At 45.6% G+C, this 19,452-nt stretch overlaps 2 protein-coding genes across 3 annotated transcripts in view; one reads left to right on the top strand and one right to left on the bottom strand.

The window, feature by feature from the left end:
- LOC307208953 (uncharacterized protein C3orf49) overlaps window positions 1-19,452 on the top strand; it is a 330,680-nt gene that overhangs the window by 171,767 nt on the left and 139,461 nt on the right. The window lies entirely within an intron of this gene.
- The window catches only part of PRICKLE2 (prickle planar cell polarity protein 2), a 259,811-nt gene continuing 254,309 nt past the window's right edge, over window positions 13,951-19,452 (bottom strand). For both annotated transcript variants that reach the window (XM_079959799.1, XM_079959800.1), the window contains one exon: window positions 13,951-16,673. In XM_079959799.1, the coding sequence (XP_079815925.1) occupies window positions 15,805-16,673 (869 nt within the window). In that variant the 3' untranslated portion in view covers window positions 13,951-15,804. The remainder of the gene's footprint in view (window positions 16,674-19,452) is intronic.

Here is a 19,452-nt window from a genome sequence, read left to right as displayed (position 1 = left end):
CATCATGGCTAGTGGCAGCAGGGTTAGGCTTGGTTGGTGAAAAGGCCCCTCTAAGCTCCTGGCCCTTGGCCAGTGCCTGATCTGACTAGCTGCTAACGCCAGGCCTGACTGCCACGCTCTTTTCTGTCCAGGAGATTCCAATGGCCAGACTGAGTGGATGGAGACCACCCTGGGGGCTGAGGGTACAGTCCTTCATTTGAAAGCCACCACCTGCAGTTCCCTTGCTCACCACAGGGGGCAGCTCATGACATGGCCTTTCATTCCCATAGGACAGGTGGTGTTGCCCTTCAGGTGTTCTGGACTAAAACACCCATCATTCTTGATCGTTGGCCATGCTGGATGGCATCTGATGGGAGTCCAATACCCTCTGGAGGACATCATGCGAGCAACCCTTGCCCTGGGAGGTATATGGGGAGTTGTGGGGAACCTGCCCCTTAAAAGGTAAAGGGACCCCTGACCATTAGGTCCAGTCGTAGCCGACTCTGGGGTTGCAGCGCTCGTCTCGCTTTATTGGCCGAGGGAGCCAGCATTTGTCCACAGACAGCTTCTGGGTCATGTGGCCAGCAGGACTAAGCCGCTTCTGGCGAACCAGAGCAGTTCACGGAAACGCTGTTTACCTTCCTGCTAGAGCGGTACCTATTTATCTACTTGCACTTTGACGCACTTTTGAACTGCTAGGTTGGCAGGAGCTGGGACCAAACAACAGGAGCTCACCCCGTCGCGGGGATTCGAACCGCCAACCTTCTGAGCGGCAAGTCCTAGGCTCTGTGGTTTAACCCACAGTGCCACCCGCGTCCCATGTACCTGCCCCTTACTCAGGATCCATCCTGCTCACTTACAACAAAAGCCTACTCTGCTATAGACCCTGCCCTCCTTCCACTCCAGGTTGTAAAGTTCACTTTTCCCCTCTCACAAGAGCATTGGTTTGCAGCCTTTCGACGGAAACAGACCAAAGTACTCCAACATTTTGCCATTCATGACCACGTTTGTGAATTAATTCATACTTGATGTGATTGACTGAATTATGCATTCTTCCACATGTGTCACTTACTCAGATTGAATTAGCATATTACGGCTGACCTTGTTTTGTTCGTTCTTTTGAGCAAACTCAGCACTGCTGTGAAAGACGGATCGTCTCCCGCTGGATCCAGTTGTCCATTTCCTTGGGCATAACTGATATCCTCCTGTCAGATAAAATTGCTACTAGATTCCCTGGGGGAGGGTGGACTGCTTCAGCAGGTAGGTCCATCGCACATTTTGTGGTGGATATATCACTGTGCTTGTCATGCTTTAGCCAAGTAGTTCCAGGAGCACATGGTTACCTGGGTTTGGTTTCCTTACAGAGGGGGTCGTTGGAGCTTAATGGCATTGTGTGATATGTAAGTTTATTTACAAGTTATTAGTTTGAGCATAGGTGGAAGTACACAGCTGCAATGCTCTAGCAGCAAACCCCACTGTTTCACATTATATCTTCAGAGAATGACAGACACTTGCCCCTCCCAAAAAACACTTTCCAGAGCTTGTTGCTTTCTCTCTGTTTTCCTCAAGCATTGTAGTCCATATCCCAATACGTTTCTATTGTTTTCCACTCCTACCTAGCATGTCCCCACTGCCTGGAGTGTGTGAGAGAGAAAATAAGGACAAGCCATCTTTTATCACCTCCTAGCCTTCTTGACCCCTTACCTGTAATTTCCCCAACAAAATATGCTCATGATGTAGTGTTATGCTAGCTGGCTAGCAGGCCACTGTGTCTGCATTTTTTCTTTATTTAATTATAGCGGGGAGGGCAATTCTTATTGAGACTGCTGGGAGGGGAGCAGAACATATTCTTACCTCTTCTACAGTTTGGACAGAATGCCTCTTCTCCAAAATGATTCCATAATCACACCATGCAATATAAAGTCTTGAGCCAAAATGAAAGCAGCAGGGGTCTGACTGTACAGTGGGCAGAGGAGGAAATTATATCGCATGAATAGAGTTCTCAGGTTCAGTTAATTAGATCTGCCTGCACAATTCTGTAGAAACATAATAAGCATGCCAGTCCAAAGACTCAGCAGTCACGGCGGATATCACCTTGCGTTTAGATCTTGACAGTGGCAAATGAGAGAGCAATGTGATGAAATTTGCTTGGATCTACAACAGACCTAGGAAGTCTGCAGCTACTGGCTTTGTCTTGCCCAATGGGAGCATCTAGCAGCTTCTGCAGCCATAAATCGAAAGCTATCCATTTCAGTAGCTTTTCAACTTTGTCACATGTGTAAGCCTAAGACTATAATTTTTTCTCACACCAGGAGACACTGGGTGGGGTTTGTAAACATACATGGATGTCCACATGTGTCACCAATGAAAGTATGGTGTGTCGCCCATGTTAAGCAAGGCTCAAAAGGACAGGATGCATGTGATTTCCAACACATGCATTGTAGTTTTTTCACAGTGTCCTCATCAAAAAGCCATCTCATATCTTTCCCCCTTCTGTTTAATCTGGATTTGCCATTTCCGCGTTGCTGTTATTTTAATTGTTTATTGGCTTTTCAGTGGGAGCAGTAAATCCAGATTAGATGGGGAAATAATATGGGGTGGCATGTTGATGAGGATGCCAGCCTGTGGACACTGCACAGAATTTTCATGCAGGAGCAGCACCATAAGCAGCTGTGTGGAAGCACCCAGAGCTAGGGGAAGGCCTGTGTGTCCAAATTGCACAAAATAACCAGCCAAATCTGCCATAGAGGAAGACAGGGCAGCCCCTGGAACAGGCTGTTTCACTGAGTTTGCTTCAGGAAATGGGCACAGATGGCTCAAATGAGATGGTGGGGAAATTTGCACTAATTTGCACCTTCCAAAACAACACACAAATCGAAACACAGGCATCCTTTGAAATCCACACTTATCCAAACCATGCCGTGCAATTCTCCAAGAAAGTACTGGTTACATGAATTCAAAGTGTACATACATCCGTTAAAATAACATTCAAAATACATTCTATCAGGAAAAATCACTTGCGGTTCGAGGACCCGACCACCGCGATGTGAAAAGAAGACACAGGGACACGTGATATAAGGTTAATGGGCTAGAAAAGGCCACAACTTTATTGATTACAGCAATGAAAAGGTATTGGCTTAGGCATTGGATCGCGAAACAAGTGGGTTTATTCACCAGGGGTTCATCACCTGTTGATGCTAATCCAACTATAGGCTCACCCCTGCTGTCACCGAGGGTCGTGCCATGGCCTCCCGCCAAGCAGGCATCGGACAGAATACACGACCGCCAGATTCCTTTAACGGAATACCCCTAAACATTGAAGGCACAGGACGACGAAGAGAAATGAGGCCAGGGAGAGGCTGACGCTGCAGCATCAAGGCTGCTGGACACGCCCCCCCCCCACGGCACCTGGTTGGACGGCCACCGGGGGGGGGGGGCGTGAGAGCCAGCCAGGTGAGCTGGAGGCAGGGGGCTACACCCCCTGCTAGGGGCGGTGTTCAGGCTCCCGCCCACAACCACTCCCCTCTCTTTCAGGGAGGAGAGTCTTTTTTTTAAAAAAAGTATATATTAGCCAAAATTGCATGCAAAAATGTGTATGTTGGGAGAAATTTGCACTAAAATGCTTATGAATTATCACGGTATGGAAGTGTGATGAACTGAAAAGACTGGGAAAATTAGAAAGAAAGGAAAACTGACCGTTTTATCCATCCTTAGGCAGCAGTAGTGCCACCAGATTTCACATCGCCATGCCTTCCTTGGCCCATGGCAGTCTCACTTTCCCTGACTTTAGAGGTCCTGCTGATACTGAAAGAGGAATGAGGCATGGAGCAATCCTGGGTCATCCAGGCCATCCCATTCTCCCTTTCTCCATCAAGCCTCTAGACCACAGATGGACTGCAATGGTAGCCTTAGGCCTTCCATTCTATTTTTAATCTGACAGATGCTGTGTCAGCCCTGCAGTAGAAGAGCTGAGGGCTCATGGGACAAGAGGGGCAGGATGGCCTTGTTGCTTGGCCTTGCGCACACAGCTGCACATGTGATAATGTCTCCTCATCTGTCGAATATGCCACCAGCCGGCCACTTGACCTAGGGTGATTTGGGCAGGAAAGCCATTAGTGAAATGGGAAATTAGCCTCTATGTTTATTTCACTTCATGATGGTGTATGAGTTCTGAATAACGATGAGTTGCTATGTATGCTATGTATTTAACCAAACTGCCACCAGCCCCCTTATTTTCTTTTACATTCTTCTAATGCTTGTCTCCAAGAAACTATTTCCCCCCGCCCCTTACGTTGCCCATTGACAAAGCAGCCATTTTTACCACAATAGCCTCCAGAATATGAGAAGCCTAAACATTTCACAGACTGGTTCTGAACTAATATTTATTTAGTATTTTTTTAAAAAAGTTACATGCACCCCAAACTCCAGGCGGAGAGAGATTCCCGTGCATATCTCAAGTTTGGTTTTCTGGGAAAGGAAACTGGAGATGATGTTGTCTTTGTACTGTATTGGTTTTATTTATACATACAGTGGTACCTCAGGTTAAGTACTTAATTCATTCCGGAGGTCTGTACTTAACCTGAAACTGTTCTTAACCTGCAGACCACTTTAGCTAATGGGGCCTGCTGCTGCCGCTGCGCCGCCACTGCACGATTTCTGTTCTCATCCTGAAGCAAAGTTCTTAACCTGAAGCACTATTTCTGGGTTAGCGGAGTCTGTAACCTGAAGTGTATTTAACCTGAAGCGTATGTAACCCGAGGTACCACTGTATATACCACCTGAGGATAAGAGGGAAGGGCTTGCAGCATTAACCTTCCAACAGAGCTTGTTAACCCATTAGGTTTCTAGGTGTGTTCCCAAAGTCATAGCTTTGGATTCAGCACAGAGAGCAAGTCAAGCCTCTGTGCTTCTTCTCAGCCTAGCACAAGGCAAGATTGGCTATTCAGCTTCCTTCCTTCCTTCCTTCCTTCCTTCCTTCCTTCCTTCCTTCCTTCCTTTCTCCCCGCTCTCATAAACGATGCCTTATGAAGGGAGCTAAGGGAGCTGGGCATGTTTAGCCTGGAGAAGAGGAGGTTAAGGGGTGATATGATAGCCATGTTCAAATATATAAAAGGATGTCACATAGAGGAGGGCGAAAGGTTGTTTTCTGCTGCTCCAGAGAAGCGGACACGGAGCAATGGTTCCAAACTACAAGAAAAAAGATTCCACCTAAACATTAGGAAGAACTTCCTGACAGTAAGAGCTGTTCGACAGTGGAATTTGCTGCCAAGGTGTGTGGTGGAGTCTCCTTCTTTGGAGGTCTTTAAGCAGAGGCTTGACAACCATATGTCAGGAGTGCTCTGATGGTGTTTCCTGCTTGGCAGGGGGTTGGACTCGATGGCCCTTGTGGTCTCTTCCAACTCTATGATTCTATGATTCTATGATTCTATGATTCTCCCCCCCTCTCACACACACACAGAGACGAGGTGGATAAAAGCTGAGCCCTGTTCCAAAATGCCTCTCCTTTGAGAGCTCTACCATTGGCCTGTTCCATACCCCACAAGCGTCTTGAAAAAGAGGGACAATCCATTCTTTTGGGGAAAAGCATGGCAGCCATTTGGTTCGTAATTTCATGTTGCGATTCCACCCCCTGGAAAAAAAACCACTTGTTTCAGGGCCATAATCTTGTGCCCCCCCCAAAGCACTTTTTTGAGGGGGGGGAATTGAGGCCCGAAATCATGTGAGATCATGGCAACCCAAATGGCCGCCATCATGCTTCTGCAATAAGGAATGGGAGGATGGTGTCTGGGAAGACGGCGTCCCAGATTTTGGCTTCCAAGTGTTGGAGGGTGTGCTGTTCTGCTTGTTCCATTAGCCTAACCACACCTCAGGGTTACAACCAAGAATCATAGGGATGAGAGGAAAATGGTCTCTGTATGGATGGTGAGTCTTCGCAGAAAAAGCTTCTCATGCCGTACTTGCTTAGCAGGGCTGGGCCTCAGCTGTTATGCTGCTCTGATGAAAACAGTGAAGCATCGAGCCAAGCCTTGCTTCAGTGCCACTGGCTAGCTACTTCTGAATAGCCAGAGCCGCTTGGGTGCCCAAGACGCTGGCTGCCAGGCAACTCATCACCAGAACAAACACCTTGACCGTCCAAGCTCAGACAGCCCTGTCAATAAGGAAGCTGGCCAGCACGCAGCCTCATTAAATCTCCCCAGCTGCGAACACAAGTCCAGACCTTGTTCCAGCAGCACACTGGCTACCTTGTTCTTCATCACCCCCTCTCCGGCACACATGATGGGGAAATCAAAACTGAGGGAGCCGGAGGAAGAGAAAGGAGAAAAAGCAGCAGCCCCCCTTCATCACCAATGGCAAGTCATACTCCCAGTGCTTCTGCGGCACACAAAGGGAACTCAAGATCACTCCAGGTTGATTTTTATCACTCCAGGACAATTTAGATGGGCAGATACATCTGGTTCTGAATTACTAATGTAGTTTGGAATCACTGGAGCATATTTGCATTGGAAGGAGAGGAGAAAGTACTTTGCCATCACCCAAATTGTGTCTACCCAAAGATGGGTATTGCAGGGTAAGGAAAAAAATAACCTGATCGATAATATCTTACCTAAGCATTCTCTCTCTCTCTCTCTCTCTCTCTCTCTCTCACACACACACACACACACACAGAGAGAGAGAGAGAGAGAGAGAGAGAGAGAGAGAGAGAGAGAGAGAGAGAGAGAGACACCATTATGTGAGGAGAAAAGTAAGGCCACATTAGCTAACTCCAAGGCCATAGGTGTCAAAAGCATCTTGTGGAGAGAAGGGAGGGGGTGACAGAGAGGTGGTGGACTTTAGCTGGCAAATCAAATAATTAGAGGCACTTCACATAATGAATGCATAATGAGAGTCAATGTGGTGCAGTGGTTAGAGTGCTCTGCTATGACCTGGGAGATGAGGGTTCAAATCCCCACTCAGCCTAAAGCTTTGTGGGTGATCTTGGGCCAGTCACAGTCTCTCAGCCTAACCTACCTCACAGGGTTTCCGTGAAGATAAATGAGGAGAAGGGAGAGCAGGGTATGTGACCTTGCACTCCTGAGAGGAAAGGCGGGGGGTATAAATCGAATAAACAGGCAGTGGGTGCAAGTGAGGGCACGCTGGTCCTGGAGCAGAAGCTGGCACCCGTTCCCTGACAAGCTTGTGCCACAGTCTGTATAACAATAATGCTTGCGAGTGTCTTTGTTGCATCCGTATGTTTTTATTTGGTCTCAGGCCCCAACGCCTGAAAACACCCTTGAGAACGTTCCTCAAGAGATATGCTCTCTTACTCTTCCAACACACGAAATTAGCTGTGTCTCTATTGCGTCTCGCCTTCAGCCCAGCCACCTTTTAAGGGAATAAGGAGGAGGAGATTAAGGTCACGATTTCTTACGACAAGGAACGCTCTGAGGGAAATACCTTTCGAAGAAGAAGAAGAAGAAGAAGAAGAAGAAGAAGAAGAAGAAGAAGAAGAAGAGGAGGAGTAGTAGTTTGGATTTGATATCCCGCCTTTCACTCCCTTTAAGGAGTCTCAAAGCGGCTAACATTCTCCTTTCCCTTCCTCCCCCACAACAAACACTCTGTGAGGTGAGTGGGGCTGAGAGACTTCAGAGAAGTGTGACTAGCCCAAGGTCACCCAGCAGTTGCAGGTGGAGGAGCGGAGACGTGAACCCGGTTCCCCAGATTACGAGACTACTGCTCTTAACCACTACACCACACTGGCACACATCTGCCCTTACGCAGGTCGTCCTGAGCGTGGCCTGTGGAGAAAGAGGGATGCAGCAAGTGGGGCCAGATGGCTACAAAGCAGAACACAGCCGGCTGGTGTAGCTCCTTCCATCCATTGTGTCAGAAGCAGTTAATCATAGATGAGCAGGAAGCGTTAACAGTTCCCTCACGTACCTGACAGCAAATGCTTGGCGGGGGGGGGGGGGGGCACAAACAATACATTTTAACTCTTTGCTCTGCTCTCTTTAGTACCAGTGTTGTCAACTCGCTTGTAGGTTGCTTGCGTCCAAGAATCTTGTTCAAGGCATTTGTGTTAGAGTTACCGGGTTTCCTTCTTTGGATCACAGAACTGCAGAACTGGAAGGGACCATGAGGGTCATCTAGTCCAAGCCCCTGCAATGCAGGAATCTGTTCGCCGAACATGTGGCATCAAACCCACAGCCCTTATATTAAGAGTCTCTTTCACCTCTGCTATGAAGGTTAGGAATGCAGTGACCAAAAAGTTCTGAATTCAGCTGGGACCCGGGTGTGAGCATGCTGGTGTTTCCATCACAATGTCAACGTAAAGCGTCGCTCACAATCTGCAGTGCTACAGAACTGAATATTTTGGGTCATGGAAATGATCCCGCCTTAACACCTGTGAGCTTTTGACTCACACAGCGGGTGGCGCTGTGGTCTATACTACCGAGCCTCTGGGGCTTACCGATCTGAAGATCGGTGGTTCAAATCTGCTCGACGGGGTGAGTTCCCGTTGCTCTGTCCCAGATCCTGCCAACCTAGAAATTCGAAAGCACACCTATGCATGTAGATAAATAGGTACCACTGCGGTGGGAAGGTAAACGGTGTTTCTGTGCACTCTGGCACTCGTCACGGTGTCCTGCTGTGTCAGAAGCGGTTTGGCCATGCTGCCCACATGATCCAGAAAGCTGTCTGTGGACAAACGCTGGCTCCCTGCCTGAAAGTGAGATGAGCGCCGCAACTCCATAGTCGCCTTTGACTGAACCAGGGGTCCTTTACCTTTTACCTCTTCTGCGGATGTGGGGACAATACCCAAACAAGGGGGCGGGGGCGGCATGTTGGAAGGAATAAAGTGGACACTAGACAAACAGGCCTTGACATATTTCCAACTGAAAGTGGTAGGGCTCTTATTCTGCTTTTGATGTGTCTGTTCTTTTATAGCAATCACTCCCCAATTTTGGGAAGAGGAACTGCAGATAAGGCTTAGCCATATGTTCCAACTGTTCCAGTTTACCAGGAACGGCCTCTATTTTTAGGAATCTGTTGCTGAACATAAGAAAAGCCTGCTGGATCAAACCAATGACCCATCTAGCCAACCAGATGCCTCTGGGAATATACTGCAAGCAGGAGCTGAGCGCAAGAGTGCTCGTGTCTCCTGTGTTTTCAAGCAGGAGGCAGTGGAGGTACAGGAATGCCAGCTGCTGGGACCTCCATGTAAGGAGAATGTTATGGGGCTCAGGTCCTGTTTTTGAGCTTCCCATAAACATTTGGTTGGCCATGGTGAGAGCAGGATGCCAGACTAGATGGGCTGATCCAAGAGACTCTTATGTACTTATGCTCTTAGATAATGTGTTTTATCCCAGTGGAATTCAAGGGTTCATCTCCAGATCACACGAACCAATAGAAGAGCTCTTGCAGATTGCCTTTAAGTACAGGTCCGCTCCACCTATTTCCATTTGAATTCAGATCTTGCCATTTTCATGCAGAGCAACTGTTAGTTGATTCGTCGATGCTGGCAGCCAGCAGCCAAGATTTTGCACAACTCATTGAGGCAGCTTTCTTCTCCCCAACCAAAAGTGCTCATTGCTCCAATCCTTGGAAGGGCTGGAAATTGCATTTTTAATATATATATTTATACTGCTAAAAAGATACAGATGCAGCTAAGATGATCCAAACAGAGTTAGGTGCATTTTGACACAGCCCGGTTTTCAAGGAGAACTTTAAGAGAGGCTCACACACAAAACGGCTAAGAGCAGGGCCCGACTTGCACGCTGGAATTTGGCATATTGCTGCAGCATGGGATTCTGCAATTGATTTCTTGCAGATGTTGCTCCGAGGCCCTCAAAATGGAAACAGACGAGGAGGAAAGAGCCTTTGGGTTTGGTGCCACACACAGCTTTCGTCTGGCGACTTCACAGATGGCCGTCACTCTGTCCCGAGACTCCACGGTGGAGCAACAACTAACATTAAGGAGTTGCATCTCTCTTTATGGAACACGGAATCTCTGTTGCACACAGACCACCCCACATTTCATCTTTCCTATTCTGCAGCCCCCTTTGCGGGCACACCCCCATGCTGATCTATGTTACTGCATCTTTAAGACGAATAGGATCTTAAGAGCAAGCCTGTCAGTTAACGGACTTGCCTAGCAGAGATTAAGTTCCGCTGATCGTATAATCATAGCATCATTGAGTTAGAAGGAACCCCTTGAGGGTCATCTAGCCCAATCCTCTGCAATCCAGGAATCTCAACTAAACCATTCTCAAACACCCAGGTGTATGCACCCTCACTAAGACCTGTTTGACAGTGGAATGGTCTTCCATGGGAGGTTGTGGACTCTTCTTCCTTGGAGGTTTTAAAGCAGAGGTTGGGTGGCCATCTGTCATGGGAGCCTGAATTACTGAATTCCTGCATTGTAGGACAAGATGGCCCTTGGGTCCTTTCCAACTCTACCATTCTGATTCTCTGTTAACAAGACCACGATCTGCAATAACTTTGGCTATTTTAGCAGGAACCTGTGCCTGGACTATCCCACCCCTTGTTATATAAAAACCATTTACTATCCTGTCTGTTAATATCCTCCCCTACAATGCCAAGTAAAAATGCTTTTGTTTTTTCCCATAAATGTATATTTCAACATCTTTTTCATCTCATTGTATATCATTTCCCAGAAGCTTTTCGCTTTCTTACATTCCCACCACATGTGATAAAAAGATCCTTCTTTTTCTTTACATTTCCAACATTTATTACTTATTTTATTCTCGTGCCCATGTTAGTGTCCTTTGCATCATTTAAGTCTCCACTTCCAGGGATTACCACCCCTTGTTTGAAGTTCTCTACCTTGTTAAGCGTTTCCCTGAGAAAACAACGTAGAGCCTTACTGGGCAAGCAAACAAAAGCTACTGTTATTGGCTCTCCTTAAAGGTAAAGGGACCCCTGACCATTAGGTCCAGTCATGACCGACTCTGGGGTTGCGGCACTCATCTTGCTTTATTGGCCGAGGGAGCCGGCATACAGTTTCCGGGTCATGTGGCCAGTATGACTAAGCTACTTCTGGCGAACCAGAGCAGCGCACGGAAACGCCGTTTACCTTCCTGCCGGAGCGGTACCAATTTATCTACTTGCACTTTGACGTGCTTTTGAACTGCTAGGTTGGCAGGAGCTGGGACTGAGCAATGGGAGCTCACTCCACTCCGTCGCAGGGATTTGAACCGCTGGGACTTCTGATTGGCAAGCCCTAGGCTCTGTGGTTTAACCCACAGCGCCACCCACGTCCCTTATCAGCTCTCCTTACAAACTGCCTATTATAATACCTGCCTGCCACCAAGGGACTTTCTTCTGTTATGACATACAGTCATTTTCTTAGCTGTGATTATCGCAACTCCCCGCATTTTTATGACCCCAGTGCACTAAATTGCTCTCTCCAAGCCCCTGCTGCCTTAGGATTCTTTTTCTGCGAACCCTTTCCATTGATGGGGCTTCCTGCAATAAAAGCATGCCCAGATGTCCCTGCTTTCGTCTTGCTTTGATCGCAGACACTTTCTAACAGGAGCCAACCCTCAGTTTTGTCTGTAGATGGACCAAAAATGTGGGTGTGGTTTGCTTTAGCTTCCTGTTGTTTGGGATCCAATTCATTAACACCAGTGATTCACCTGTAGTATTTATCATAAGCCTGGACGAATTCATTAGACCTTTCTATGGTCGGCTTCATCCTCCAGGCAAAGATCCACTTAAGTCCCAGGGGAGAAGCCAGCTACAAGGATGGCGTAAAGGCTTCTTCTTCCATTCACATTGTCTTCCCCATGCTTTTAATCAATGGACTTATGTGGACTTGATGTCAGGGCAACAGCCAATTGCACCTAATAGGAGCAGGAAAGATGGTATGTGTAGATGGATAATGTGTGCAGGATTAATGTGTGTGTGTGTGTGTGTGTGTGTGTGTGTGTGTGTATATATATACAGTATACACACAGAGAGAGACAAACACTTGTTTAGGTGGTTTTCTGATAAGGTGACTTGATAATAATGGCCCACAACTGGCCCACACTCAGGGACTGACTTGCCCTGTCAAAGGTAGCTGCCCTGGCCTTCTGAATTCACTTGACCAGCCAGCCTGTTTGTGCTTCATATAAGTAGCGTTATACATCTTGTTGGCCAACCCTGGCATCATTACTTGGAAGTCTTACTGTGTTCGGTAGGCTGCACTATATGCTTATCTGGGTTGAAACTCAGTAAGACTTACTTCTCAAGAGGCATGTGCAGAATTGAGCTGTTGGCTTAGCCTAGCTTCACAGAATATTAAGACTACTGGTATATGTAGCCTTTGTCCACACAATAGTATCTGGTGTTGAGCTACCCATGGCATTAGTAAATTGTTTCGATTTGCCAACTCACAAATCTTAATCTGTTCTTCGGATAGATAAAGGATTCAACATGTTGCCAACTCTTGGCTGCTTCCTTCTTTCTTTGACTGACACCATTAACCTCTAAAATTGCTACAGAAACTTTTATGAAGTTAAGGGTGAAATCACAGGCTTACATTTGGTATTTGGGGGTTTTCACCAGTGCATCAGAGAGAGATGGTTGTCAAATTCAGCACATGCGTGTTTTTCCTCTCCATGATGCATCGCCATGAATCTCTACACCTCTCTGGAATATGCTGATTAACACCAGTTAACGATCTGTCCCCAATTAACAATCTGTATGTAATTTCAAGAAGTAATTATATGTAATTATTGGCAATTATGGACTACCGATAAAGGTATTATGCATATGCAACTCCCTCCAAAATACAAACCATTCCTTTATCTGAAAACAGCACTTTAAAGACATCTAAGGGATTTACAGCCTAATGCTATGCATGTTTACTCAGAAGCAAGTCTTGTTGAGTTCGGGTTTGCTCCCAGGTAGGCAGGCAGAGAATTGCAGCTTTATAGACAGCAATCCTCGAATCATGTTTGATTGAGTCACACTTTGATAAACTGCATTTTTAAAGATCTTATTATTAAAATGGTCATTTAAATAACAAATGAATAAAATGTAGTTAGGATATGTACTTGTAGTACAGTTCAATGCAGGCTGAATTTATCATATAAAATATTTCATAAATAAAATTTAGTGCTAATAGTACTAGTAGTACTAGTCTCATTTCCTTCCAGGAGGTTCAGTCACATTAGTTGCTTTGAGCCTAATATGTAATATGCCAACTTCTTGATGCCCTAAAACCTTAAAACAAACCTAAGAACTGATTAATTTGACCAGGGCATAAATCAGGGGTGGTTCTTCAGGTGTCGTTGGACTGCCAACCCCTTTCAGCCTCAGCCAGCATGCCCAAGGGTCAGGGAAAATGAGATCTGGGGTCCACCAATGTCTGTAGGGCCACAGGGTCCACCCCAGCCTAAATGAATCATGCTTATACATTTAGTAAACCATATCTAGGTTTCCTCCCCTCTAAATTTCCCGTTTATGTCTACGATTTCTAATCAATTTAACGTTGTTAACATGGTCATCATGGTTCTGTCCAATAAGTGAAAAGGCAACACAGGAAGTGGCAGTTTGTATAAACCATGGCTTGTTAACAATGTGTGATAGACAAAATGGGATGTTTCCACCTGTGAGTGTAAGTCAAATGATTACTGCAGACTGTACTGCCATTCCCAAGATCCAGGGGTTATGAGGTGAACCTGCAGCCCACACAAGTTCCCTTGCTCTCTTATATGTTATGGACAGCTTTGTGTGCTTAAGCTGCATTGAAATGCATTGGGAACTGTGTTCTTGTGAGATGTCAATGGGGCACATCAGAATAACAGACACTGTGGGTTCTATTCCACTGAGCATAAAATGAGTCAAAAGGAAATAAATATATACCCCCTAATGAGATGACAGCGAATAGAATCTACTGTAAAAAACACACACCAATATATTTTCTGTTTGGGCCAATATGTTCATTCATCGAAGCCAAGAAAGTATTTCTTTTTATACATCACCTTGTTTCTTTTTCTTTATTTTATTTTTTTGGAAAAAAAAATCATAATTATCACATTCTCCTGATGCACAACAAAAAGATTCTTAGCTGTGCTATGGATACATCCGTATCTGAGATTTCCTTCCAAGTCACTGCTTTCCAATAGGCAAGGCCATCTGTTCCCTCAGCGTTACAAGTACATTGATCCAAGGCCTGTTCCACAGTGGAGCTGGAGCAGGCCCAAAGACCCCATTTCTTAGGTCCAACTGGAGTCAGGGCTCCCACACCTGTCTGTTTGTTTGTCTGCCCCATTCCACTCACACCAATTTGGGTTTTGCCATCTATTCCCATTGACTCTTGTTCTAACAGAGCCACCCAGTTCTCCGCAGGTGTTGTAAGCTGGCAAGATCCTATTTAGCTGGGGGTCTACTGAAACCCGTTTTACAGCCCTGTAGTAAAAAGTACAACAACCAAAAGGGAAAAAAAGAAAAAAAGAATTTCCTTCTTTCCCGCTGTCTCATCTGAAAACAATATAGAACACATCTGGGTGTCAATCTCCCAATTGTTTAAAGCATACAGAGAAAAAAATCACATCCACCATAGCACACAGTACACTTTGAGCCCTATGTATATAACTACCATGTTGAAGCTGTTGTTGCTTTGTTCTACTTCCAAAGAATGGACTCCATTCTACCCTGAGGATAAGCCCTTCAAACTGCCTTCATAATGGGTTTGAAGTGTTTATCTCCCAAGGGTAGGCTTTAAGTCTGACATGATTAGGATGTATTCGTTTCATTATGAATTTCAGAAGAAGGCAGTGTTGAAGTTACCTCTTGGTAATGAACAGCAGTTAACAAATGCCAGGAAACTAGAGCACCAGAAAACAATTCTATACTCAAAATAAGTTCATGCTGACACCACACAACTGAACCATTTACAACTGTTTTGGTCTATCCTCCCAAAAGTAGCTGAATTATTTTTTTTTAGCGACTCCAGCCCTCTCCAAATAGATGTAAACTTCCTTCTTAGACCTGGGTTCTTTTCCCAAACATTTGGTGGTTTTCTTAAATGTCGTTGGAAAAACAGCAACATTTGTTTTTTTAATTTCGTTTCGGTAACAGACGCCTGTATTTGTTTTACAGAATAACATAAAATGCAAGTGTTAGTAGATTATTATTATTATTATTATTATTTAAAAGCAACCCTGTAGGCCTCCGCAAGAGCTAATGAATTTATAAGAGGCTCTTTTGCTTTTAGAGCAGGTACAGAAAGGAAAGCCTTGCTGATCCAGAAAAAAAATCTGATGGCAAAAGAGAAAGCTCGGTTTGTTTAGCTCTAGCTGAAAAGCATGATGGATATGCATGAGTTTCCCAGGGACTCCTAAGATACAGAAATTCCTCTGATATTACAAAATACAAAAATATTTTTCTCCAAACTCTCATTTTCTTTGCATTTACAGAACAATAATGGAAATAACTTACACAATCTGGCAGAAGAATGACCAAAAGCAGGTGATGAAAATGAAAATCAAGAGAGAGAAAATTAACTAGAAGCTGGTTATAGAAAACAATGGCAACTTAAAAGATGAGGGTGAACTGTGTATTAAGTGGGTGGCAGCTACTTGTGGGAAGGAGGTAAATTTGTGACGATTACATGCTAAAATAAATTTTATCCCTCCCTCCATCCCCAAAATAAAATGTGCAAAACATATTCACCATGCCAACGATTATGACTATTTATAGACCCTTGTCTATGACCTCCTTCTTACAGCTCCCAGCTCGCCAGGTATTTCCGTTACAATGAAAAGCACTTTTAAGACCTACAACAGTGCAAGTTGATGAAGTAGTTACATTCTCCAACACTGTGCTTGGGCAACGTGGTTATGCTATGATGCAGTTTTTGCTCTTTTGCCTTTTCCGGCTGTGTAATTGTCCTCGACCACCTAGTGTGGAAGACTTCGGCATGCTGTAGGAGCCGTATTTGTGAAGGAGCTCTTCGCCAGTGACGTACTGGAGGCGGCTGGGTTGCGGGATCGGTTCCCCGAGGAAGTAGCCTTCGTTGTCAGATTCGGAGGAGGAGGAGCAAGTCGAGCACCAGTCGTATTCAGCAAAGTAGGGTCCCCACCTTTCGCTAAAGTGGTTCTGCAAAGCAAGGTCTGATACGGTCCTTGGACACTGGCCATACAGATTTCTCCGTGCGCCCTGCTCTGCCGTCTCTCGGCAACTTCTCTGCTGCAAGAACTGATCGTAGTCTTCCCTAGCTCGCAGAGAGGGCCTTTCTTTCAACTTGTAGCTCTGCTCGCTGGCGAGGTGAAGGGCGTTGTCTGAGCGGGAGCGCCTGGACCGCCGGGGCCTGTGGGGGCGATACCGCCGGTCGTCATCTCGGAGATTAGTTCGTCTTGGGGTGCGCTCGCTCATGGGGGGATGCCGGGCACCTTCCTGCCCAGCCAATTTGTTCCCCGGCATCCCACCGTCATAGTCAAAGCTCTGGTGCATCCTTCCACGAGACGGTGTGTCCCTGTACCCAATGGGGTTAGTGAGGTCGTGCAGGTTGGCTTCCATATCTTGGTACTGTTGAACGGAAAGTAGGCTTCGGACAGACTCGGCACTCCTGAACTGGACGGAGGAATTCAGGGTCCCCATGTTGCTCAGCTTCTCTGAGACATTCATTCCAGAATCTTTGCTTAGATCAGGCATGGAAAATCGAGAGAGATGCTCTTGCCGCTTGGCCCCACCATCCGCAGAGAGTCCTTTTGGAAACAAGGGGGAGGGGAAAGAAAAAGAATTAAAGACTGTGGTTTCTGTTCATTTCTTCAATGGTATTGGACTGCAAACATGGCTATTTGATCTCTGATGCTGTATCTCTACAAAGGCAGTGTAATTGTGTGTATGTAATACATTACTGAGGACACGGTGGTGCTGTGGGTTAAACCACAGAGCCTAGGACTTGCCAATCAGAAGGTCAGCGGTTCGAATCCCCACAATGGGGTGAGCTCCCATTGCTCAGTCCCAGCTCCTGCCAACCTAGCAGTTTGAAAACACGTCAAAGTGCAAGTAGATAAATAGGTACTGCTCCAACAGGAATGTAAACGGCATTTCCGTGAGCTGCTCTGGTTCACCAGAAGCGGCTTAGTCATGCTGGCCACATGACCCGGAAGCCAGTAAAGCGAGATGAGCGCCACAACCCTAGAGTCTGTCACGACTGGACCTAATGGTCAGGGGTACCTTTACCTTTACCTAATACATTACTGAGCGTTTTTCATTACTTAGACGGTACAAAGGATAGGGACTGGTATGATGGGTCAAGGGCTATTGGGTGACTGTCCCCATTGAGCTCCATCAAAAGAGGTGTATTTAGGTAGTCTGCACTTCGTGCCAATCCCTTGATTCCACTGCTGCCTTAGACAGCTGCTGGAAAAGGAAAGTGAACCCACCTCCTCCTCAGACACCCGTCCGCAATGGCAGCCTCTAGGTACTCTCTGTTCCATCTCATTGGCCGCTGTTACCATGGCTGTATCTAAATGTTTATTTGCTATTGCTTTCTGTTTGCATTTTCACGCATTTCCCCCCAACTAATACACATTATTCAGGCCATACGTGAAGACGCTAAAACCAAAATGAATTTTTTGCAGCAATCTGAAAATTCAAAATATGAATGAGATTCTTCCTTCCAAAAAAACTATGCCACAGATAAATAACTTTTGGAATGGACAGCAACATTATACTAAAAATGACCAACATGTCTCCTTATTCATCAGAATGCACCCAACAGTTGCTTGAGAGCTGAGTAATTGAAAGCTCCTGAAAATAATTCGTTCCTTCATTCACTCAGTTGAATTTTGCATCATCCAAACAGAAAGAGCCCTGACAAGTTAGCCTTACCACAAGCCCAAATCTACCACCATACTAGAAAATTAATTCTTAACTTAAAATACCTAACTTTTATGTAAACATAACTACACGAAACATCTACATGAAACTGCTAAGTGGGGTTATCTGGAGTTTTGGAGTATGTTATCAGCAATATGCTTATGACACAGAACTCTACTTTTTTTTTACACCTGCAGGTGAAGCAGTGGAAGTGCTGGACCAGTGTCTTGCCTTGGTAATGGACTGGATGAGAGCCAAGAAACTGAAGCTCAATCAAGATAAGACTGAGACAGTGTTAGCGGGTAATTCCCTAGACCAGATGGGTGGGAGATTGCCTGCTCTTGATGGGGTTACACTTCCTCTGAAGGAGCAGGTTTGTAGCTTAGGGGTACTCCTGGATCCTTTGTTGTCACTTGAGGCTCAGGTGTCCTCAGTAGCATGAGGTGTCTACCATCAGTTGTGGCTGGTGGCCCAGATGCACCCCTGTCGGGACAGGGATAGATGAACTTCTGTTGCCTATGCTCTGATAACCTCTAGGTTAGATTATTGCAATGTGTTATACACTGGGCAGCCCCTGAAGAGGGTTCAGAAACTTCAGCTAGTGCAAAATTCAGTGGTCAGGTTGCTCAACGGAGCAAGACAGTTTAAGCATATTACACTGATCCTGGCCTGACTGCACTGCCAATTAGTTTCTGGGCCCAATTCAAAGTGCTGGTTTTGACCTGTAAAGCCTTAAACGGCTCAGGACTGCAATACCTCAAGGGCTGCCTCTCCCCATAGGAACCAACTTGGACCCTGCAATCATCATCTGAGGCCCGTCTTTGCGTTCCTCCTTCATGAGAAGTTGGGAAGGCAACAACATGAGAACAAGCCTTTTCTGTGATGCCTCCCTATTTGTGGAATGCTCTCCACAGGAAGGCTTACCTGGTGCCTTCATTACATATCTTTAGGCACCAGGCGAAAACATTTCTCTATAACCAGGCCTTTGGCTGATTGACATTCTATGGCTTTTTAAATGTGACTGGGGGGGGGGGTATTGGTTTTATTTTCTTATGTATTTTGTACTCTCATCCTGCATTTTTCTGTTGTGAACCACCCTGGGATCTTCAGCTGAAAGGCAGTATACAAATTTGGATGATGATGATGTTCTTTGAATATCCGTGCACAAATTGAAAATTTCAGAAAGCAGCGTGAGAATTTTCATATGCAAATGTAAAGATTGGTCAATGGGAGTGATAATATCTCCTCAGGTTTTACCTCACGTAGATACATATGTAACCTTCTGGTCAGATGTGATGTGAGAAGAAATAAGTGATTTTCAAAAGGAAATAATATATTTCCTTACTGTGAAGAAGATTCAAGTAGCAATAGCCATTAGTTTGCCTGTTGCTTTTGCTATATCTGCAAAATTCATTTTAAGGATTAAAAATACAGGATCCTGTCGGAATTTTAAACCATCTATTCCATTTTAAGTGTGCAGGGTTCACTTCATAAAAGCAATCAGAGCTTTCTGGTGACTCATGATGGAAAACAGAAATAGGAAGCTTCTAGAACAGGTGTGTGGGTGTGTCATATGGTCCCTGTGATGCACTCAGTCTCCAATATCCACAGTTTGGTCAAGTTTGTCAGCTTCTCTCTTTCAACCTTTTTATGGTTTGC

This window comes from Podarcis cretensis (genome assembly GCF_951804945.1).
Source record: "Podarcis cretensis genome assembly, chromosome: 2".
NCBI classification, from domain to species: Eukaryota; Metazoa; Chordata; class Lepidosauria; order Squamata; family Lacertidae; genus Podarcis; species Podarcis cretensis.
Note: the sequence above shows the minus strand (reverse complement) of the source record. Positions and strands in the feature narration are given on the sequence as shown.